Consider the following 19,907-nt stretch of genomic DNA (forward strand, 5'->3'; position numbering starts at 1 on the left):
ACACATTTAGAACTGTTGCCATTAGGTTACTGATTATTAGATTGCTTCTCGATGATTTCCCTTTCTCCTAATTTTTATAACATTATACTGTGTAACATCTTGTTATCATCTCTTTGTTTTGAGATGTCTTTTTTGCCTTTTATCTTTTACTGTGATAGAAACAGTCTAGGAAATTAAAAATGAGAAAGGAACTTCCCTGTTTGGGCTTTAACCAAGGCTACCTACTTGTAGGAAAATAGCTGGGGATGCGTGATATGGAATTTTTGCTGATATCCAGTATGAAGATATTTAACTACAAATTAATTTTAGCTAGTGTAGGTCAGACCTAAAACTCCAGTGCTTCAAACACAGAATGTAAAGTTTGATGACTAACAAATGAATGAATTTCCATCCTTAAAATATTTTTTAAGTTGTAAGGAATGATGTTGAATTTGTAAATTGTCTTTTTTTTAATCAATAAACATGCAAACTTAGGATTCATAGAACTCTCATGTAATTTGGTTTCCAGATGTCCATCAGAGGTCTTTTAAAAGGTGTTAAAAGGCATTAATTATAATGTCTAATTTTGTGTATTTATACTCTGTATGTTTTAGCAAAACATACGGAAATAAGGAATTATATAAGAATGATCTTATGTAAGCTACTCTTAAAAAGTTGAGACTTATATGTTTGTATGATTTGAAGAGCATAACATCTCCCCTCCAAAAAGATGCATAAAGACATCTAATGTTTGGCTTTAGTTCAGATGCACCTGAACTCTAAGCATGATTGCTGCTACCAACAGAGGAGGTGACTGAGGCCTACCCAGCTCTATTAACACAACCTGACACAGCTCAGATACAGTTTCCCATGGCGGTTCTCACCCTCTCTCTGACCCGTGTTTCTTGTCCTGTCTTTCAGCCATCATCAACCCCAAGCAAGCCAAAGACAACAAGAGCTTCAACTTTGATTACTCCTACTGGTCCCACACCTCAGTAAGTCTTTCTGCACCTCAGCAGTGCAACCCAAAACAAACATGCTCATGCTTATATTTTGTTGCTTGTTTTATGAGTAAATTTAAGACTTAAAGTGCCCGATTATTGATCTTTGTCTGCAGCCAGAGGATGTCAACTACGCCTCTCAGATGCGGGTGTACAAAGACATTGGAGAGGAGATGCTGCTGCATGCCTTCGAAGGCTACAACGTCTGCATATTTGCATATGGTCAGACAGGGGCTGGAAAGTCCTACACCATGATGGGGAAACAGGACGTCAAGGATCAGCAAGGAATCATCCCCCTGGTACGGATCTATTTTGATGTATTCTTAATCAAAGTGTGATATTGTTTTTTTTAATGTTACATGATGTTTATAATTTTCTCTTATAGCTATGTGAAGATCTTTTCACAAAGATAAATGACAATACAGACAACAGCATGTCTTACTCTGTGGAGGTAAGCGTCCTTGCCTGCTGTTATCTGCACCCTATCTTTTGTTTATTGTTTAGTTTATCTTTGGGGTTGTATACATGAAATAGGAGAAGAGATTATTGTACAAGTCAAGCTAGAAGCTAATTTTGCTGCCACATGTGAATGCTTGTTCTAATATTGTGAATCTAAACAGGTAAGCTACATGGAAATCTACTGTGAGCGTGTTCGGGACTTACTGAACCCCAAAAACAAAGGGCACCTGCGTGTTCGAGAACATCCTCTGATGGGGCCTTATGTTGAGGATCTGTCCAAGCTCGCTGTCACCTCCTACACTGACATCCAGGACCTGATGGACTCTGGGAACAAGGCCAGGTAGTGGAGTTCTGTATTCACTAGAAGATTACACTCAAAGGATGTCAGACTTTTAGATACTTTTATTTGGGCTCAACGACTTCAGATAAAAAAATAAAAACTGCAATATTTTTCTTTCTGCAATATAAATTGGGACTTTTTAAAAATTGAAAAGTTAATTAGGCCAGATAAATGCAGTGCCGTTTGATGCACATTAATTTTTCAATCTCAAACATCCAGTGGTTCTGGAAACTGACTCAGACAATCTGGAGCAAGTTTCTTTATAAATTTAACCAATTGTAGCCTCGTTGCCTTTTTATTGTGTTACATAAACATTGTCAACTATCTGTAACACCGTTCATAGTTACATCTAGTCTTCATCATCAGCTCCGTCAGTGTAACTGTTGATTAAACAGGAGCTCACTGTTTTCAGCAGCTGTGACTGTTGCCTGAGGCGCACATCTAAAGCTTTAAAGTATCCTTGAAATCATTTCACCAAGTTTTATGTCAGCTAAGAACAGGAAACTGGGTCTGCATTTCACATGGGCTCACCATAATTGGACAATCGAAGATTGGAAACATGGTCTGAGGAGTCTCGGTTTCAGCTGAAACATTCAGATGGCAGTGACAGAATTTGGCGTGAACAACATGAAAGCATGGATCCATCCTGCCTTGTATCAATGGTTCAGGCTGGTGGTGGTGTAATGGTGTGGGAGATATTTTCGTGGCACACTTTGGTCCCCTCAGTACCAACTGATCATCGTTTAAATGCCACAGCCTACCTACCCATTTTCTGATGGCTACTTACAGCAGGATAATGCACAATGTCAAAAAAGCTCAAATCATGTAAAACTGGTTTCTTGATCATGACAATGAGATCACTGCACTCCAGTGGCCTCCATAGTCTCCAGATCTCAATCCATTTGAGCACCTTTGGCATGTGGTGGATAGGTGTTACAACTAGGGTAAAGGGAAGTAACATAAAACCAGATGTTATGAGGTTAAATTAAGTTATTTATTAAAAAAGTAAGGATTTCCAAAATGATAACAAGGGTGAGGCAAAAATAAGGACTGAAGGAGTGCTGTACAGACTTCGAGAATGAGAACAAAAAGAGACACTTTCTTAGAGTTTTCAAAGCTTACTGGCCTGTATTTTAAGGAAAGAAATAGAAACAAAACCTGACTAACGACTGAAACTAACCAAAAGGAAATACAAGTAACTAAACAACACCCCTAAACTAATGTGATTAACAATAATAAACTAAAGGGTGTGTGTTCCATGTGCTATGAAAACAAACTAAATGGCCCCCGAAAGGCTAGTACCTCAAACGCAGCACGATTTACAATATTCTCGAAGATAACAAAGACGCTCAGAGCATGGCTGTCTACAGCTTGCTACTGAGTGAAGGTCTGCTAGCTTCCTTTATAGCTCCTCCTGAGTGTTCTCCCTTCTGATTGGTCAGTTGAGTTGGGGAACCTCCACGCCAATCAGCTGCTGCAGCACAGGTGGGCAGATTAAGCGTTATCAGCTTCTCTACAGCAGCTATAGCCTTAGAGCAGTGGCAGACACGCCACTCACACCAGAACACTCACAAAAACAACACTAAAAGGAGGGAGGAAAAATATGGCAGCAGCTGTAACAATGGGAGATTCACATTGTGGATGTGTAGCCCACAAATCTTCAGCAACTGTATGATGCTGTCATGTCAATTTGGACCAAAATCTCTGAGGGATGTTTCTAACACCTTGTTGAAACTATGCCAAGAAGTAATAAGGGAGTTCTGAAGGCAAAAAGAGGCCCAACCTGGTACTAGCAAGATGTACCTAGTAATAGTGTACTGTGATCATATTTTGATAACAAATGTGTTTACAACACAATATCTGTTAGTTTTACATTTGAATGGACAGAAAAATACAAAAGTTGCAAAAGAAAAATGTATCATATTTTCAATCCAAAGCTCCTCATTGATCTAAGTCCTTGTAAATACCGCTATCTGTACTTTTTCTATAGTCTGGTGAAAAAAAAGACAAAAAAACAACATATTTTGAACAGAAGCTGTAAAAACTGAGTAGAGCTTGAATGATAAAAATCACCTCAGTTGACAAGCCAACATAGATTGCTGTCTTCAAATTACTGAGATGTTGAAGAGTGGTTCTCACAAACAGAATATAGAATACAATGATAACTGTAGAGAGATACTATCATGATCATCATCAAAACTGGTCGCCTTTTCATCCCTCGTCACCTGAAGCATGAAAGTTGCAGGCAGAAGATACACAGACTGTGTGCACAGTGCTGAGTTCTCTGACTACTGATGGTGATAACAGACAGACTTTTAATTAGGATTTGTCCTTAAAAAGAAAAAACACACACTTTTAGTTTACGTCAAACAGCACAAAAACAGCAGCATGATGTGCTTCAAGTCACATGACAAACATTGCACATCCTGTGACTTTTGCACATGTGCACATCCCTATCACTGTTGTAAAACGATATATGGCCCAATCCTAACTTTTATACTTTTTAATAACCCATTTAAACATTATACAATCTCATTTATTTTTTAAATCAAACATATCAAAAATAAGTGTAGCTTAATAAAAAGTTAATCAACTTCTGCTTTATTGTTAGGTTTTTTTTGTTAAATCTTACCTAAATTTACGAATCTGGTAAGTTGATAACCTTTCTAAAATATATGGTATATATACAGTAATACAGTGGTTGGGTGCATAATTTAGAAATGGTGAATTGTTGTCTTGATATGCTGTTTTATTTTGAAATCCTGTAGCCTCCTGTCAGGGGAATATTGCAACATCTCTCCTAAAAACACTAAGCTTGTAATGAAACTCTCAGTGTTATTGGTCTGTTGTGCGCCAGTGTCTCTCCTTCCTAATTATTCATATAAATAATCCAACGTTTTTTCCTTTCATGTGAACATTAACATATTAACAAGCCTGCTGTTGGATTAAATTACCTCGCAAGATTATCTTTTAAGTACACAACATCATACCAGGCCTGACATAGCTTAGCTTTAACCTCTGGAGTCTGTCTCTATAAGCTCTAGGGTCACACAGTTTTCCAAATCTACCTGCTGTCCCTCATTACCTTCATCCACTTTCCCCTACTGAAGGTCTCAGTTATTGTGTTATTCTGTTTAGATGCTTATGAAAATTCAGTTTAGGGTTTCTCACTCTTTTGTCAAGATTAGAGTGGAAGAAACACAGTTCCCTAACAAGAGGCACTTAGTTGATGGGGAGTGATGAATTATTGTCACCTTCTATGTTGGTGGGACTTTATTGCACTCTGTCTCTGTCATCCTCATCCTTATTGCACATATGTGAAGCAAACAAAAGACTTGAAGTAATTATAAATGTCTTTGCAGGACTGTGGCGGCCACCAACATGAATGAGACGAGCAGTCGCTCGCATGCCGTCTTCAACATCATATTCACACAGAAACGCCATGATGCTGAGACCGATAACACCTCTGAGAAGGTAGAGTTTGATCTCATACTGAGTTAACTAATGCAGTATTGAGCTGCTATCTCTGCTCATTTATGGGCTGATTGATTACTCCGATTTCAATCTTGTCCTAAACTGGAAATCAATGGCTGCTTGAAGGTCATTCTGTGATGATAATCTATGTTAGGAAGGAAACAGTTTACAGGTCCCAGATAAATGTTTTCACTGTAAAAGAATAATGAATTACCGTACAAATTTGATTTTTAATATCCTTCTAGACATTTAATGTTTTTTAACCCATTTCTAATGGATGATGATGTTTTTGCATGTTTTAAACCAATGTGATGTCAGCATGTTTTAAATGATTTTGTTTTAAAGACACTTCATGATGAACTGCAATGTAATTCATTGAAATACACCCTGTAAAGTGAATGGGATAAAAACATACTTTAGTTTTAGCCTCATTGCAGAAAAGCTGATGAATAAAACTGTTGCAAGGTGTAGCACAGACAATGGCCAATGACCGGTGATAGATGATTTTGAAAGATCAAACCTAAAAGAGGCTATAACTTTTAGGTGGCAACACTGCCGGCCATTAGACAAACTACAACAGTTTTGTGTTGGTTGTCCACGACGGAGCACTCCTTGCGCATGAGTGAGCCTCCGGTTTATCAGCTGATACACACACGGACCAAGGTGCTATACTGGCACCATGTAAACAGAGGAGGTAAGTGAAGTAACAGAATTAAACACTAAATGAACAACGTGACGTTAGTGTCGTTTGGATAGCATCTTCAAAAGCAAGCTAATGTAATTTAGCATACGTTTTATAGAACGTAAATCACCCCATTGTATTTCATGGCCCAAAGTCATGCCCTACCTTTTCTACAGAAAGACGGCCGTCTCTGGATCAGTATTTATCCCAAGCACAGAGCGAAGCTCTCTCCGTTTCTCAAATGCTCCACCGATATTTACCCTTGATTTCCTCCTGCATCGGTCAAGCTCTCGTTTAGCTTGACAGGCTTCAGAAGATAAAACTATCTTGATATTTTTATGTTTATGCTTAGTTTGTGTGGATGTTTGGGTTGCGCTATCCGGTCGTTCACTTGCGGAAGCAGCCTTCTACATCGCCATTTCTTTCCATTCTACACACCGTAGTCAGGTATAAACACAGCAGGGGGTGCGCGTCACATCTCTTGAGATTTTGCGGAAAATTCACCCCGAGTTCTTTACAGATAAATGACTCAACAGACTTAAACACGCAAACAAGGAAGATATAAAGAGCTTTGTTCTTCACATCGTGATAAAGTGCACACCAATATATACTCAAAAATGGGAAGTGTGAAAGCAGAAAACTTACTTATAGCCCCTTTAAGGCAAAGATAGTTACTGTTACTGCCAAGGATTTAAGAATTTTGATGTAAAAGTGAAAAACAGATTTCAACAAAGTAATTCAATCAAATCAATCAATTAGACAAAATATGTAAGATAAAATGAGTGATTGCATAAATATTCACCCCCTTTAAAGTGGCAGACCTAATTCAACAGAGGTCGAGCCAGTAGTAGACACAGACTCAGTGCTGAGTGAAGGAGTTGAATATTTATGCATAACTTATTTTATATTGCATCTTTTTGTTTAAATTGCATTACTTTGTAGAAATCTGTTTTCACATTGATATTAAAGATGTTTTTCAATCTTTTTTGTCCCAAAACCAAATTATATTGACCATGATTGGTTTATTAAATCAATAAAAGGATAAAACATCCACGGGGTTGAATGCTTTTTATAGGCACTGTATGTATTTTGTGAAATTATAATTGCAAAAGTATAAGCGTAAACAAGACTCATCCTGAGTTATTCTTTTTACATCTTAGAAAGTAAAATAATCAATCGTCATTGACCATGTATGTCTGAGGACCACAAATGAATTAAAAGCACAACAGGATTATAAAGTTCTCTGTTGTACCACAATTTATTCCTCTCTCTCTGTCCATGCTGTAAGCTAGCTTCCCAGTCATGCAGTTACATGACTTTCTGTAAAGCTCAATTGACAAGACACACTTAACAGACAAAATAATAATGACTTTGATCAAAAACATTACAAAAAACAGCACAAAAGCAGACATTTTAATGATGGCATTTAAAAGAAAAAAGAAAAACAACTTAGCGATCATATGAAATGAAAGTAAGGCTTTTAACCTTTTTATTTTCCAGTACCAGATTATATAAACTCAAACAGCATCAGCTCCAAACAATGTCAAATGTTCCATATATTTGTTTTTTCTTGTGATTTTATTTCTGGTTGCCTTGATTGTACAGCATATTGGCTGACATAATCTCTTTTTTAATAGCCCTTTTTGAAAAATTTGTCTTGACTTAAATTGCTTCACTGATCTGTGTATTTACTTTACGCAGGTCAGCAAAGTAAGTCTGGTGGATCTTGCCGGCAGTGAAAGAGCAGACTCTACTGGAGCTAAAGGCACCAGGCTCAAGGTGAAATACTGTTTAAGACTGTATTTGGTGTATTAAAATTCAGATATGAACACAACTTGCTTTTATAATCACCATAAAAATTCTCAAGTAAATATCATTCTTGCTCTTTGACAGGAAGGAGCAAATATCAACAAATCTTTGACAACACTGGGGAAAGTCATCTCTGCGTTGGCAGAAGTGGTGTGTATCATAGTCTGCGTTTTGTACAATGCAAAATAAAGAATAAATGTTATTAAAGATAAACACTACTTGTTTTGTTTGCTTCATTTTAGGACTCTGGATCAAATAAGGTAAACAATTAATTATATTATAAAAATTTTCCTTGACCTAAATGCTACAAATCTAGTGGTTTATATTTTGTATTTTTAATTTTATTCACAGAATAAAAAGAAGAAGAAAGTGGAGAGCTTCATCCCTTACAGAGACTCAGTTTTGACCTGGCTACTCAGAGAAAATCTGGGTATGAAGATAATGTTTGTTTGTTTAATTGGCCCAAGTACCTGCAGTACCATATTAAAACCTTGATTGTTTCTCTTTAGGGGGTAATTCTCGTACTGCGATGGTGGCAGCCCTCAGTCCAGCCGACATCAACTATGACGAGACCCTCAGCACACTCAGGTAGAGTATAAAACACATTTTCTGCTGCGTCTTTTTCCTCCCACACAGCTGCTGAATGTCGCTCTGAAGGACGCTAATGAGACTGAGTGTTGCATAATACACATTTCCCTCAGGGACTGGCATCAGTTTCACACTTCAAACACCCTTCATGAGCTGCAGCGAAAGGCTGCAGATTTCTGCATTAATGTGTTATTGTTTAGGTGCCTTTTTGTTGCCTCTATTTCACCTGATTTAACCTGCTCTGTGATCCTTCCTTTGCCCTCACAGGTACGCAGACCGAGCCAAACAGATTCGCTGTAACGCTGTGATCAATGAGGATCCCAACAACCGATTAGTGCGTGAGCTGAAGGAGGAGGTGTCACGTCTGAAAGAACTCCTTTATGCCCAGGGTCTGGGTGACATCATTGAGAGTAAGGGGTCATTTATTAGATTTATACGACCATTAGTGCTACCTGCAGACTGAATTTATAACATTTGTAATGGTTTTTGTGTGAGTGAGCACGTTATTCTCAATGACACACTGACAGCCCACACAGCTCCCGTCACAAGCACCACACTTTAACTTTGCAGACAGTGAGTGCATGTTTAGGTGCATTCAGATAAAAACATGCAGATAGAGACCAAGCACTGAGAAATCGATTGAAAGATGTGAATGCAGATAAAGAGATACCGATTCTTTTTAGATTGCAGTGAGATCAGAAATGGCAAAGTGCAGTTTACTCTCATGCTGTGAACCAAACAAACATGCAGGGCTGGAAATAATGTGAGCAGAACTTAGACGGGAGATTTTAGCTGGTTATGAAATTAATACTGATTTCTCTAAGTGACCTGCAAAGGTTAAAGAGATGATCAGCAACAAAATTGATTTTCAGGTAAATGCTGCCCCATGGTCAGTGTTACATGTGGATATCAGCGGCCTTTTTAGGGCAAAGACTCACAGTGGGTGCTATATTTGACTGTTAGAAGAGTCTACGATACTAAACCCATAATCAACACATTTACATCATTAACAAGCATGGAAATGCAAAGCTATGCCTTAAATTATTTATTTCAATGGTGAGCATTCCATGAAGGTGTCCAATGTGTTATAAAGTAATTTGAAATGAACATGAATGCTTCTCTAAAGGTCTTGGGTCTCATTTCCTCTTTCTAATCTCTGTCTGTCACTCTTTTTCCTCTCTTCTCGCAGCATATCGAGCATCTGGTGCTGAGATCGAGGGTTTGAAACGTGTGTTTTTTGGCTCTTGCTTTTGCTCTTGTGGCAGCAGCTTAGCATCAGCAGTGCTTACTGTGACAGTCAAAAGTAGCTTTTCTGTTTTCTTTTTTCTCTGCAGCATCAACATGTCTTAGAGAAGTGATCAGAATGTTTTTGGCGCTTATACTTGAACAGAAGTACAAACCTGCCAACATTTTGGTTTTAAATGTGGAATTTACTTTGTTGAGAAGGGAGTTGCAAAGTAGATACATCAGTTGATAATTACTGAAAAAGTGTTCGGTCCAATTTTGCCTTGACTTGAAGAATGCTGTATTATGCTACCCATTAGAAGTTTGCCTCATCTGCCAACAAGGGGAATTGCACTGCAACAGCTAATATAAGATAAGATACTTAATGATCCCCAGATGGAAAATGCTATTCATCCACATGCAAATAAAGTCTACAAACTCTGAAACAACAGATATTCAAGAACACATGCAAAGGTCCAAAACAAATAGATATACTTTAGCTGTTTTCCTGTGCATTGCTGTCCTAAAGCTCCTTCATCTTTACGCATTGGTACCTTTATACTGATACCATGAGGGCTTGGTTTACATGACCACATTTATGAAAATATCCTGCATGTTGGTTTTGCTGGACGAAGATAGTGCATAGTACAGTAGGTCCTCCTTCGCTGGCTTTTGTTTTGAGAGGCACCTAGCTGCAGACCTCTATGATGGGGCATTTTGGGCTCATCTGTTGCAGACCTCTACAGTGGGGCGACCTCGACCGTGGGGCAGGAAGTGGCGTACTAAACCTTGTTGACTTTGTCCTTAGTTTGTGGTGTGTTATTTTTAATTTTATCCCTTGGGTGCCTAAACCTAACCCTCTTTGGGATTTCCTTAGTTTGTGGTGTGTTGTGTTTAAATTTGTCCCCCTCAGTAAATGTTTAATTTTTATTCATAAAATTTTGCTGTTGTGAAAATAGCCACTTACCATAACCTCTGACAGCAAGTGGAAAATAAACATCATTCAGTACGTCATTCTGGTTCCAGCTTGAGTAATGTACGTGACTTCCCTTCCTATGGTTGAGTTTGCCCCATTGTTGAGTCTGCAACAAGATCCTCTTGCCTGTTTTTGCCTCTTTTACAACTCTGTTACTACCTCTGAAGGCAGCACAGAGGGGCTTTCACCTCCCCCACTTTATGCCTCAGTGGCCAGTTCCTGGTTTTAATGCTGAAAACTCACCAGACAGTTGCTGTAGTGCATCTGAAAGCTGTTTGCTTAGCATGATTTGATGACTAAAGAAGAAAGCAGTAAGGTTTGGTGACACAGCTGAGGTGCTAAGAAACTATCCACTTCTCTTAACTTAAGAAATAATTGATTAATGAATATTTTTAGTTAAATTACTAATTAAACAATCTATTTAACTCAATGATCTCAAGTAAAATTAAGTGTCTCTAGAATTAGCACCAAGCAATGCAGCTTGTTAAAAGCTATTTCCAATATGCATTAGCATCAAGCTAGGAGGAGTCATCACAGGGCTGAATGTGCCACAACCTAGGGCTGGAGACAGAGGAGAGGGAGGCCACAGTCAAGCCCAACAAGTCGACACACGTGTGTCGCTGGGCAGCAAAGGTCAAGTTCGATGGCATCTCTTTTGTCCGGACCTTTTTACCCCTGGTAATACATCCAGAGACCATATTACCCATCTGGAGTGTACCCTAGGCCATGCTAACTTGCTATATCTACCCTTTACTCCACCCTAAAGGTGTGGATTTTTTCATTTAACAACAGATTATTTTCCCATTCCCTTGGCAGTATGCAAAGACATCCAGAGTACGACAGGGGTTGTGTCAGTCTTCCTCCAATGGTTTCCTCGGGTGGCTTATTCGCCACATTTGTGCCTCACTTCAGCCTCAATTTTTAGCTCAAAAATGTCTAAAAGTTTAACACAGTTCTGTACATCCCAGTCTTTTAATTTCCCTTTAAGTGACTTTTGAATAGCAATTTCTAAAAAAGACGCACATCCCTTACTTCAGATATGCACAACCAATTTATCAGCAGACATTTTTATACCTACTGATAGAGATAACTAACTTAATCAGCTATTAGCTGCTAGGGGTGTAAATCACCAGTTTCATCATGATACAATACAATATTGATTCTCAGAACAACGATTCGGTATTTGCCGATATCACAAAGTCTGCCACGATTCGATTTTGATTCGATTCGATTTAGAGGCCTGCAATTGATATCAGATGATATTGTGAACCAATTTACCACAATCTGTTACTTTTCACATAAAGGAAAAAAAACACAATATTGATACTCTCTCGGCTGCTAGTCATTACCTGCTATCCGCACCAAGCGGTGTTGTGACTTGTGGATGGGTGGAAACTGTCATAACCAAGCACATGGGGGAACTTTCAGATTAAAAGCGTAAGGTAAAAATGGCGATTAATATCTATGTTTATACTTTCAATCGATTTGACTGAATCATTGCTCAAACAATCGAAACATCGATCCAGATCGATGAATTGTTACACCCCTATTAGCTGCCCATACTAATGTCATGCTGACAATATTGTGCATCCCTAATGTTGACACATTAAAACCAATCCAAAGTCTTTTCCAAAATAAAGGAATCAATATTAGTGGCAAAAGACAATAAGTAAAAAGATTAAGTTGTGCAGTTTTTGTATGGTTAAGGCACTAAAGATTTTATTAGGTTCAGGAAAGGTCTTTGTCAAGCTGAAACATGGACTTATTCATAAAGCAGGCACTGGGCTAAAAGTGCTTCCAGGGGAAAGCCCTGAAAACAACTTTGAGGTAAAAAGCTATGGGCGATCAAAGCACTGGAGGGCAGGATGAGATGAAAATCTATTCGGAAAAAATTATGCTTACCTGGCCAGGTTGGCTTAGCATAAATTAGACACATATGTCTTTGAATTTGTTTGTTGGTTTCTGAGTTTTACTGACAGATGGGCTGTAAGTGTGTGGTAAGAAGTGCAAATTTTGGTTTTAATAGATGATTTAGAAATTTAGATGATATCAGAAAGACAGAAATTTATGGATCTGTGTTTGCCATTATTTATTATAAATTTTCAGGGCCAGTAAAGCAGGTGGGAGTTTGAAAATGGTCCTGAAATATGGAGGAAATGTGGAGGGAATATGGTTTGTGTTGGCAGGTCTGTTTGGCATTAACGCTGAATTTGTATTAACAGCATGTAGACTGGGTGTGAGGTTGATTTTAAGCTTTGTGATGTGGCTTTGTACTGTAGCTGTGGCATTGGTTGGACTGAGCTTAATTGCTCATGAAGCAAAAAGCAATACAGAGCAATAGGATGCGAGGTATCACTCATAATGAAATATGTTATGAAAGTGTACCTTTACCATCCCTGAGGCAGAGTCTCCTGCTGGTCGCTTTAATAGAACAACATAAAATGACAATGCAGCCTTCTGTCAAGCTGAGAGTATAATCAGTTGTATAATATTGGATTTCCGTAACTTTTTACTGTGTTTCTATAATACGTGACTTTATTAACTGCACTGCGAAGTCAATATTATGTGATCCATCTTGGCAGGGAACAGCCTGTCCAGATGGATGGGTGTGATACACTTTCCCAATTTATTGCTCTGTGTTGCCAAAGCAGCAGCTGCAGGGTTGATATTTTTTATTTTGTGCACTCTATGAGGGCCCAAAGAGCCAAGATAAAACACCCTACAGATGACAGGGGAGCTTGAGGTAAAATCGGGTTGGTTTGTAGACTATTTTGATCATTAATTGAACTAATAATGTTGCAGAATCTGAAATGACAGTCGTAGATGAGAAAAAAGGACCTGCTTTTTTAGAGACATTGCTTACTTAGTGGAAGTGCAGTGGACATTAAATGCATCTCTCTGCTTTTAGATGGCAGTCTTAATTGAGTTTTGCCTTCCTGGTGTTCTCTGCAGGAAGTCTGACCCCATTTCAAATGAGTCATTATGTTTTTCATTATGCAAGCTCCCCTGAACTTATGTATATTACTTCCATACATGATTACATTGATTTGGTTAAATATGCTTGACTGGAAGAGAGCATTAAAATCCCTTTTAATTTCCCTCTGAAATTTTATATGTAGTATATGTAAGGCAGTTTGCAATGCCTTGTTTTTGAATGTTTGAATGTTATGATGCCCTGCTTGAGTTTTTGGTGTAAAAGCTGCATTTTCTTTGGCTGGATGGTCTCTTTGCTGCATATTTTAAGTTTTATGTGCGTGGCTTTCTGCTGATGCTGCCCTCGCTTGTAGCAACCAAATTTCTCTCTGAGTTTTGTGGGAGTTGTTTCAGGCCACATATGTTCTTTCTTTCCTTTTCTATTCTCTCTCTTCTCTTCCTTATGGGTTCGCATTTCTTTCTTTTATTTGTCCCATTTTATCGATTTCCCGAACACACACATCCTGTGCTCCCTCCCGCCCCGACAGACCTATCCGATTACAAGAACAATAACAATAAAGGCCAAGCAGTGAATCAAAGGGATGATCTCTCCACAGTGACCAATGCCATGACGGGGATGAGTCCCTCTCCGTCTCTCTCAGCCTTGTCCAGCCGAGCCGGATCCATCGCCAGTCTGCATGACCGCATCATGTTCAGCCCGGGCAGCGAGGAGGCCATTGAGAGGCTGAAGGTGAACGCTGGATGACATTACCATGCACTTAATTGCAAAACATGAACTCTGCATTGACAGCATAGTCACACAGCATGTAGATATCAAATCTTCAAATGCTTATTAGCTCCATATTCACACATCATGTACATTTTTGTACCCATAATCCGTTTTTTAGTTAAACTGAAAGGCTGGCTGTATTCAGTTTTATGCTGTTGTTGACAAATCTTGTGGAAGTACCATAAATGAGTCTGTTTGTCAATACTATCTGACTTCTGCAGACAGAGCCATTTATTTCCACTGAGGCCATAAATCTTTAAGTATTTTCCAATAGTTTTGTGCCTATACAAGAGAACTATTAATCAAGGGAAGACATAAAGCAGGGGGAGCGAGATGAGAAGTAAAAAAGAAACAATCCACAGGCAATGTTGTTATATGGTAATTTCCCTCTATTGTTTATTTCTTGATAGTTTCCTACAGCACTCGCTCATTACAGTGTTTAGCAAACCTTAGTCGAACAGGAGCAAATCTTGCATCATCAGTTTGATGCTCTCTTGAGTATTTACAGCCCTGGTTTATTTACTACAACACCCACCCTGAACTTAGAGCTGCTTTTGCTTTTCTTCCACGTTTGATAATGCAAAGACAAATTAATCCGTTGCTGTCTGATAAATTGACAGCGTTTTTTTTTTTCAGGTGTACGACAAACTTTGGTTGCACCCTTGAAGTTTACGTTTGTTTGGATTTATAAAGACATCACATACAAAACAGAACAAATAGTTTCTGACATATTCATTGCTAGCACTCTCTCTAATGAGCCCAAATGGAGTGCAGCGGTAATAATAGCTAATACTTCCTCTTTTTCCTCACTGATAAAATAAAAAAAACAATAACCTTCACAAAAATGGCAATATTAGACTTGGCATACAATATATACACTAGTTTAAGCGTGAAATTCTTGTATTATCTAGTCAGCCTCTAATGACTGTAATCCTAACAACACCAGGTACATGTGCTGGGCCTTATTCATTTTAATGAAGCATATTAATACAATGAATCAAGATTAAATATAGTAAGCTCCTAAAGGATTACACTTTTAGTAGGATAAAGTCATCTTGCATCTCTCATTGGATTTGTTGACAGAAAAAATTTGAATGAGAATCAGCTTTATCAGCCAAGTATACCTACTCTGGTTAGCTTTGCCCTCAATGTACAAGACTTTAACATCAGACTGAAGAAAGTATAAGAATTAAGATTTAAATATGTACAAACACTTGTAGGAATTATTTCTAGTATATACAAGTCTCTGTGCATTGAGTTTATGGTTGCAAGATGTGCAAAAGGTGCAAGAATGCTGACTAGACATGAAAAGTATAAAATATGCAAGAATGTGGGCAGATTTACATGAGGTAGATAAGATGATTTAAGATAGTGGAATATACATTTGAGGTGAGGCATTTTACACAGGGAGCCTTCTTACAGCATTTGAGTTACAATGAATAGATTAATTACTTACTGCATTTTGAGTAGGGTAAATAGATTAAATTGAATTAGTAGTCAGTACATTAAGTACATTAATTAGTACAAATGTGCATATGAGGTGAGGCTTTTACCACAGTGAGCTTTCTTACAGTATTTAAGATACATTAAAGCATTAAGAGACAGTGCATGATTTTTTCCATCAAGCAGGGCTAAGGTGTTTGTTAAATGAAAGTTCTATTTTCTGACACTGTGAATGCCAAGTGATTGCCAGAATAACTCTGTATTGAAGAGAGACTTCTATCTTTAGTTATCCTCAAAATGACGGCTTTTTTTGTTTTTTTCAAATGTAGGAAACAGAGAAAATCATTGCAGAACTCAATGAGACCTGGGAGGAGAAACTTCGCAGAACAGAGGCCATTCGAATGGAAAGGTGAGACATACAATATTTTTGTTTTATTTTAGCTCACAATGCTTTAATCATAAAAGTCAGTCTCTAGATACTGTCTCTATTTTAAGCCCTAGAGAAGGAAAAAACAGTAAATTTGAGGAAGAAATCAACCTAAACAAAGAGCAGTTCCTGCAAAAGCAGACAAAACACTAACTGGGAGAATTATAATGAATCTATGTTGATAAGTAATACACTCTCTTTTAAAAGAATTTAAATAACTTCAGTTTTATAGCATGACAATATAGCCCATATAACAGGGCTATAATAGAACTGACTGGAAAGCTCTGAAAATAGAATTAATTTGAGAATAACATGCAGGGGTAAAGTTTGGCCCTCTTTATCCAATGCTGCTAAGGCTGTTATTATGGGACGGTTTGACATAGGTACAAGGACCCGGCTCTTGCAGCTGATTTCAAAAACGGCATGTGCCACAGAGGGCAGAACTGATGGATGGTTAGCTGGCCTTATCTGGCTATCCAGCAATAGTGTAACATTAAAAAAACTTCAGCTTTATAGCATAGAAATGTAGCCTACCCTGTCAAACTGAACAAGTGTTGACAATCAGGCAGCTGATTGTCAGGACCTAGGGGGACCAGGAGCTCAAGACAAGAGTCAATAGCAACAGCAAAAAAAAAAAAAAAAAGCTGTTTGGAATTGGCAGAGAAGATTTGGCAAATTCTTCATGGGCACAACCCACAAACTCAGCTCTGCTGCTCATCCCACAATTGCATGTTCCTTACAAATGAGGCACCATTTAGGGAAATAAAAAGGCTTTCCAAGTGTATACATTTTACTGCCGGGAAGCATTGTTACAACAAAGATATCATCTACCAAACACAAATTCCCTTACTTTTTGTGCTAGGTTTAGAAATATGAAGGAGCCATCACATTTGAACTATATTGATAGGTGAGACCTCTTGATGTAAATAAAAATCTTGCAGCTTCTTGGCTCACTGACCTCGTCTTTCTTTCACAGAGAGGCTTTGCTGGCAGAAATGGGTGTAGCAATGCGAGAAGATGGTGGGACTGTTGGTGTGTTCTCTCCTAAGAAGGTAAGAACATTTTGAACATCTTCTAACATCCTCTTCAATCTGATAATGTGCATTTAAGTATGCTGAAAAATTCTTGTTTATTTACCCCAAAAGCCATCCGATAGCCCTAGAAAGCCCCAGCCTGTGTTTATCGACACAGTCGGTCTGTTTTCCCCCAACGAGGTTTGTAGCTGTGAAGTGTTAAAAAGCCGTTTCCCTCTCCGAGTGCTCTGAGTCTCTCTTCAGCAGCCGGCACATCAGTCGAGGGTTTTTCTTTTTCATTAACTGTTATCTTAAATCTACTTCATTACTCACTTCAAACACTCCCCGAAGGCGTCACTGGGTGTAAACATGGGGGAAAAGATAATGGTAGCGCCCCCGTTTCAGTAATTTATGACTGTTTGCCTGCAGCCTGTATCATCTGACTGAGACTTCATTAAACACTCACACTGTGGAGCTGCATGGTTTTATCTGCTACTGATTGTTTGATGTGTCTTACTGTGGGAGATTACTTTCTAGTGCTTTGATGTGCAGTTTATGCATATGTTATACTGTAAATGACATATGGTTAGTGAATGATTTATGTAACATTCACACTACATTTCTGAAGTCTCTAAACTCCTTGTTCTGTCAGACACCTCATCTGGTGAACCTGAACGAGGATCCTCTGATGTCTGAGTGCCTGCTATACTACATTAAAGATGGGATTACCAGGTTAGATGTTTTATGATCTTATAAAAGGGTTATTTCGAAGGATAGAGTCATAACATTAGATCTTTTGTGTTAGTTTGGCTTTTAAATCACTGCTGTCATCATCTCTTTTCTGCAGGGTGGGTCGTCTAGATGCCAGCAGTCGTCAGGACATCGTCCTCAGTGGCCACTTCATCAAAGATGAGCACTGCACTTTCACTAGCTCTACAGGTCCAATGGGAGAAAGTGGGTGCTCTCTATTTTCTCCACAGCCTTGTTGTTGTGTACATTTGAGTTTAATATTGATCGACAGTAAGTTAATCCTCATGCTGTGTCTCTGTTGCTAAGCAGCAGTTGTCCTCGAGCCCTGCGAAGGAGCCGAGACTTATGTCAACGGAAAGAGAGTGACGGAGCCCACTGTTCTCAAATCAGGTCTGTAAGCTGGGTTTGCTTATTCATAGCATTCTGGAGCATTTAAACTTTGTGTGTTTGCTTATGACTTAAACACATTTTAATTTTTATGACTCATGGCCCTATTTTTACAGCGTAAATCGTGCTGTCTGAAGGTGACGTGATCAAGGGCGTGTTTGCTGTCTAGACAACACACAAACTTTGTGCAAACCTACGCACAAAGAGGACGGATTTTGTGCCTTGATTAAACATAGGCATGATTTTGGTGTAACATCACTCAAACCAATCAGAGAGTCAGCTCTCATTCCCTTTTAAATCAGACGCTCTGGTGTACGTTTGGCTGTCTGTGTTTGCAAGAAAAGAGACAAAGTTAATCAGCCTTGCTGCCACCTGTCTTTACCAGAACACTCTTGAAAAGGAGATTTTTAATCTCAGTGAGGTTTTCCTGGTTTAATGAAGGTTAAAAAATACAAAACTTGTGTGATAGGGTGCTCCTAGATCTGCAAAAACACAGAAATCCCCTCATTCTAACTTGACAGCTCTATGCTTACTCCCATTCTGCTTTCTGACAGGGCAGAGATTCATGCCTAAAAGAATCAGACTTAACATTTTGTTCTTGAAAAGAACTCTAGCAGGCCTGTATGGAACTGTTATGGCTTTTTAAATTGCCAGGGTGCAAAAAAACATGTAATTGCAGAATCTGCGTAAAGTTTACATACTGTTTGACAATCTCAAGAGACAGCGTCCTAAAAAAGTTTGCTGAGACTCAAGTAGGGAATGCATAAGCCACACCACAGTCATTAGAGGAGTGTGGCCTAGGCAGATCTAATCCTGTTGTTTTTATTGTTACAGTCCATATTATTCTGCTTTTCATGTGTTTTGCCTAAAGTCTTTACCCCTCCTCACAAACAAGGACACACAATTGGTGCAAAAAAAAACAAAACAAAAAAAAAATGCACGAATTGACTCCAGGAAACATTATTGGACAGGAAACATTAATGAATGTTGGCTGCAACTTTGATTTTGGAGCTTTAAAGCATGTGTACTGTACTGTCAAATGGTGATTATCTTTGTTTTTTTCCTGCAAAGGAAACCGCATCATCCTTGGGAAGAGCCATGTGTTCAGGTTCAACCACCCTGTGCAGGCAAGAGCGGAGAGGGAGAGGACTCCATGTGCTGAAACGCCCTCTGAGCCCGTGGACTGGGCCTTCGCTCAGAGGGAGCTGCTGGAGAAACAGGGCATCGACATGAAACAGGAAATGGAGCAGAGGTATTTTATGACGATGATAACTGTTTCTATATTGAACCTTCAAAACAGAGTTCAACTAGTGCTTTAAAAACATAGCAGGAAATTAAGAACGCAATTTAAAAACAGAAATCCAAACAACAGCAGCTTATAGTTGAAATGAACACATTTTGTTTCATTTAATCCACAAAAGGCAAGATTTTTCGGTAAAACGAAATCAGACACAGCTCTGATGTTGTTCTTTTACAGCTCCCCTTACATTACTGCTAGTATTTCATTGTCTGTGGGGGTTGCAAAATTAAATACACATACGATCTTCCTTTGATAAGTAACAGATAAGAATAAAGCTTTATACATCCATACGCCGTTAATAAGTGTTATCCTTCACTCTGTGTTTTGATCGTCAAACTGGGCCTTTAGTCAC

General features: G+C 38.6%; 1 protein-coding gene across 21 annotated transcripts in view; it reads left to right on the plus strand.

Moving 5' to 3' along the window:
• The window catches only part of kif1aa (kinesin family member 1Aa), an 87,360-nt gene that overhangs the window by 22,624 nt on the left and 44,829 nt on the right, over positions 1 to 19,907 (plus strand). For 11 of the 21 annotated variants that reach the window (XM_041791282.1, XM_041791286.1, XM_041791287.1 and 8 more), the window contains exons 3-21: positions 901 to 974; positions 1,097 to 1,279; positions 1,366 to 1,431; positions 1,601 to 1,779; positions 5,142 to 5,253; positions 7,637 to 7,714; positions 7,829 to 7,894; positions 7,987 to 8,004; positions 8,096 to 8,174; positions 8,254 to 8,332; positions 8,600 to 8,742; positions 9,522 to 9,560; positions 13,994 to 14,196; positions 16,008 to 16,087; positions 17,082 to 17,157; positions 17,771 to 17,850; positions 17,966 to 18,072; positions 18,178 to 18,258; positions 19,327 to 19,507. In XM_041791282.1, coding sequence (XP_041647216.1) covers positions 901 to 974; positions 1,097 to 1,279; positions 1,366 to 1,431; positions 1,601 to 1,779; positions 5,142 to 5,253; positions 7,637 to 7,714; positions 7,829 to 7,894; positions 7,987 to 8,004; positions 8,096 to 8,174; positions 8,254 to 8,332; positions 8,600 to 8,742; positions 9,522 to 9,560; positions 13,994 to 14,196; positions 16,008 to 16,087; positions 17,082 to 17,157; positions 17,771 to 17,850; positions 17,966 to 18,072; positions 18,178 to 18,258; positions 19,327 to 19,507 — 1,924 coding nt within the window. The remainder of the gene's footprint in view (positions 1 to 900; positions 975 to 1,096; positions 1,280 to 1,365; positions 1,432 to 1,600; positions 1,780 to 5,141; positions 5,254 to 7,636; positions 7,715 to 7,828; positions 7,895 to 7,986; positions 8,005 to 8,095; positions 8,175 to 8,253; positions 8,333 to 8,599; positions 8,743 to 9,521; positions 9,561 to 13,993; positions 14,197 to 16,007; positions 16,088 to 17,081; positions 17,158 to 17,770; positions 17,851 to 17,965; positions 18,073 to 18,177; positions 18,259 to 19,326; positions 19,508 to 19,907) is intronic. The other 10 variants (XM_041791289.1, XM_041791298.1, XM_041791299.1 and 7 more) reach the window with 2 other exon arrangements.

The sequence above is a fragment of the Cheilinus undulatus genome, linkage group 7 (assembly GCF_018320785.1).
Source record: "Cheilinus undulatus linkage group 7, ASM1832078v1, whole genome shotgun sequence".
In the NCBI taxonomy this organism is placed as follows: domain Eukaryota; kingdom Metazoa; phylum Chordata; class Actinopteri; order Labriformes; family Labridae; genus Cheilinus; species Cheilinus undulatus.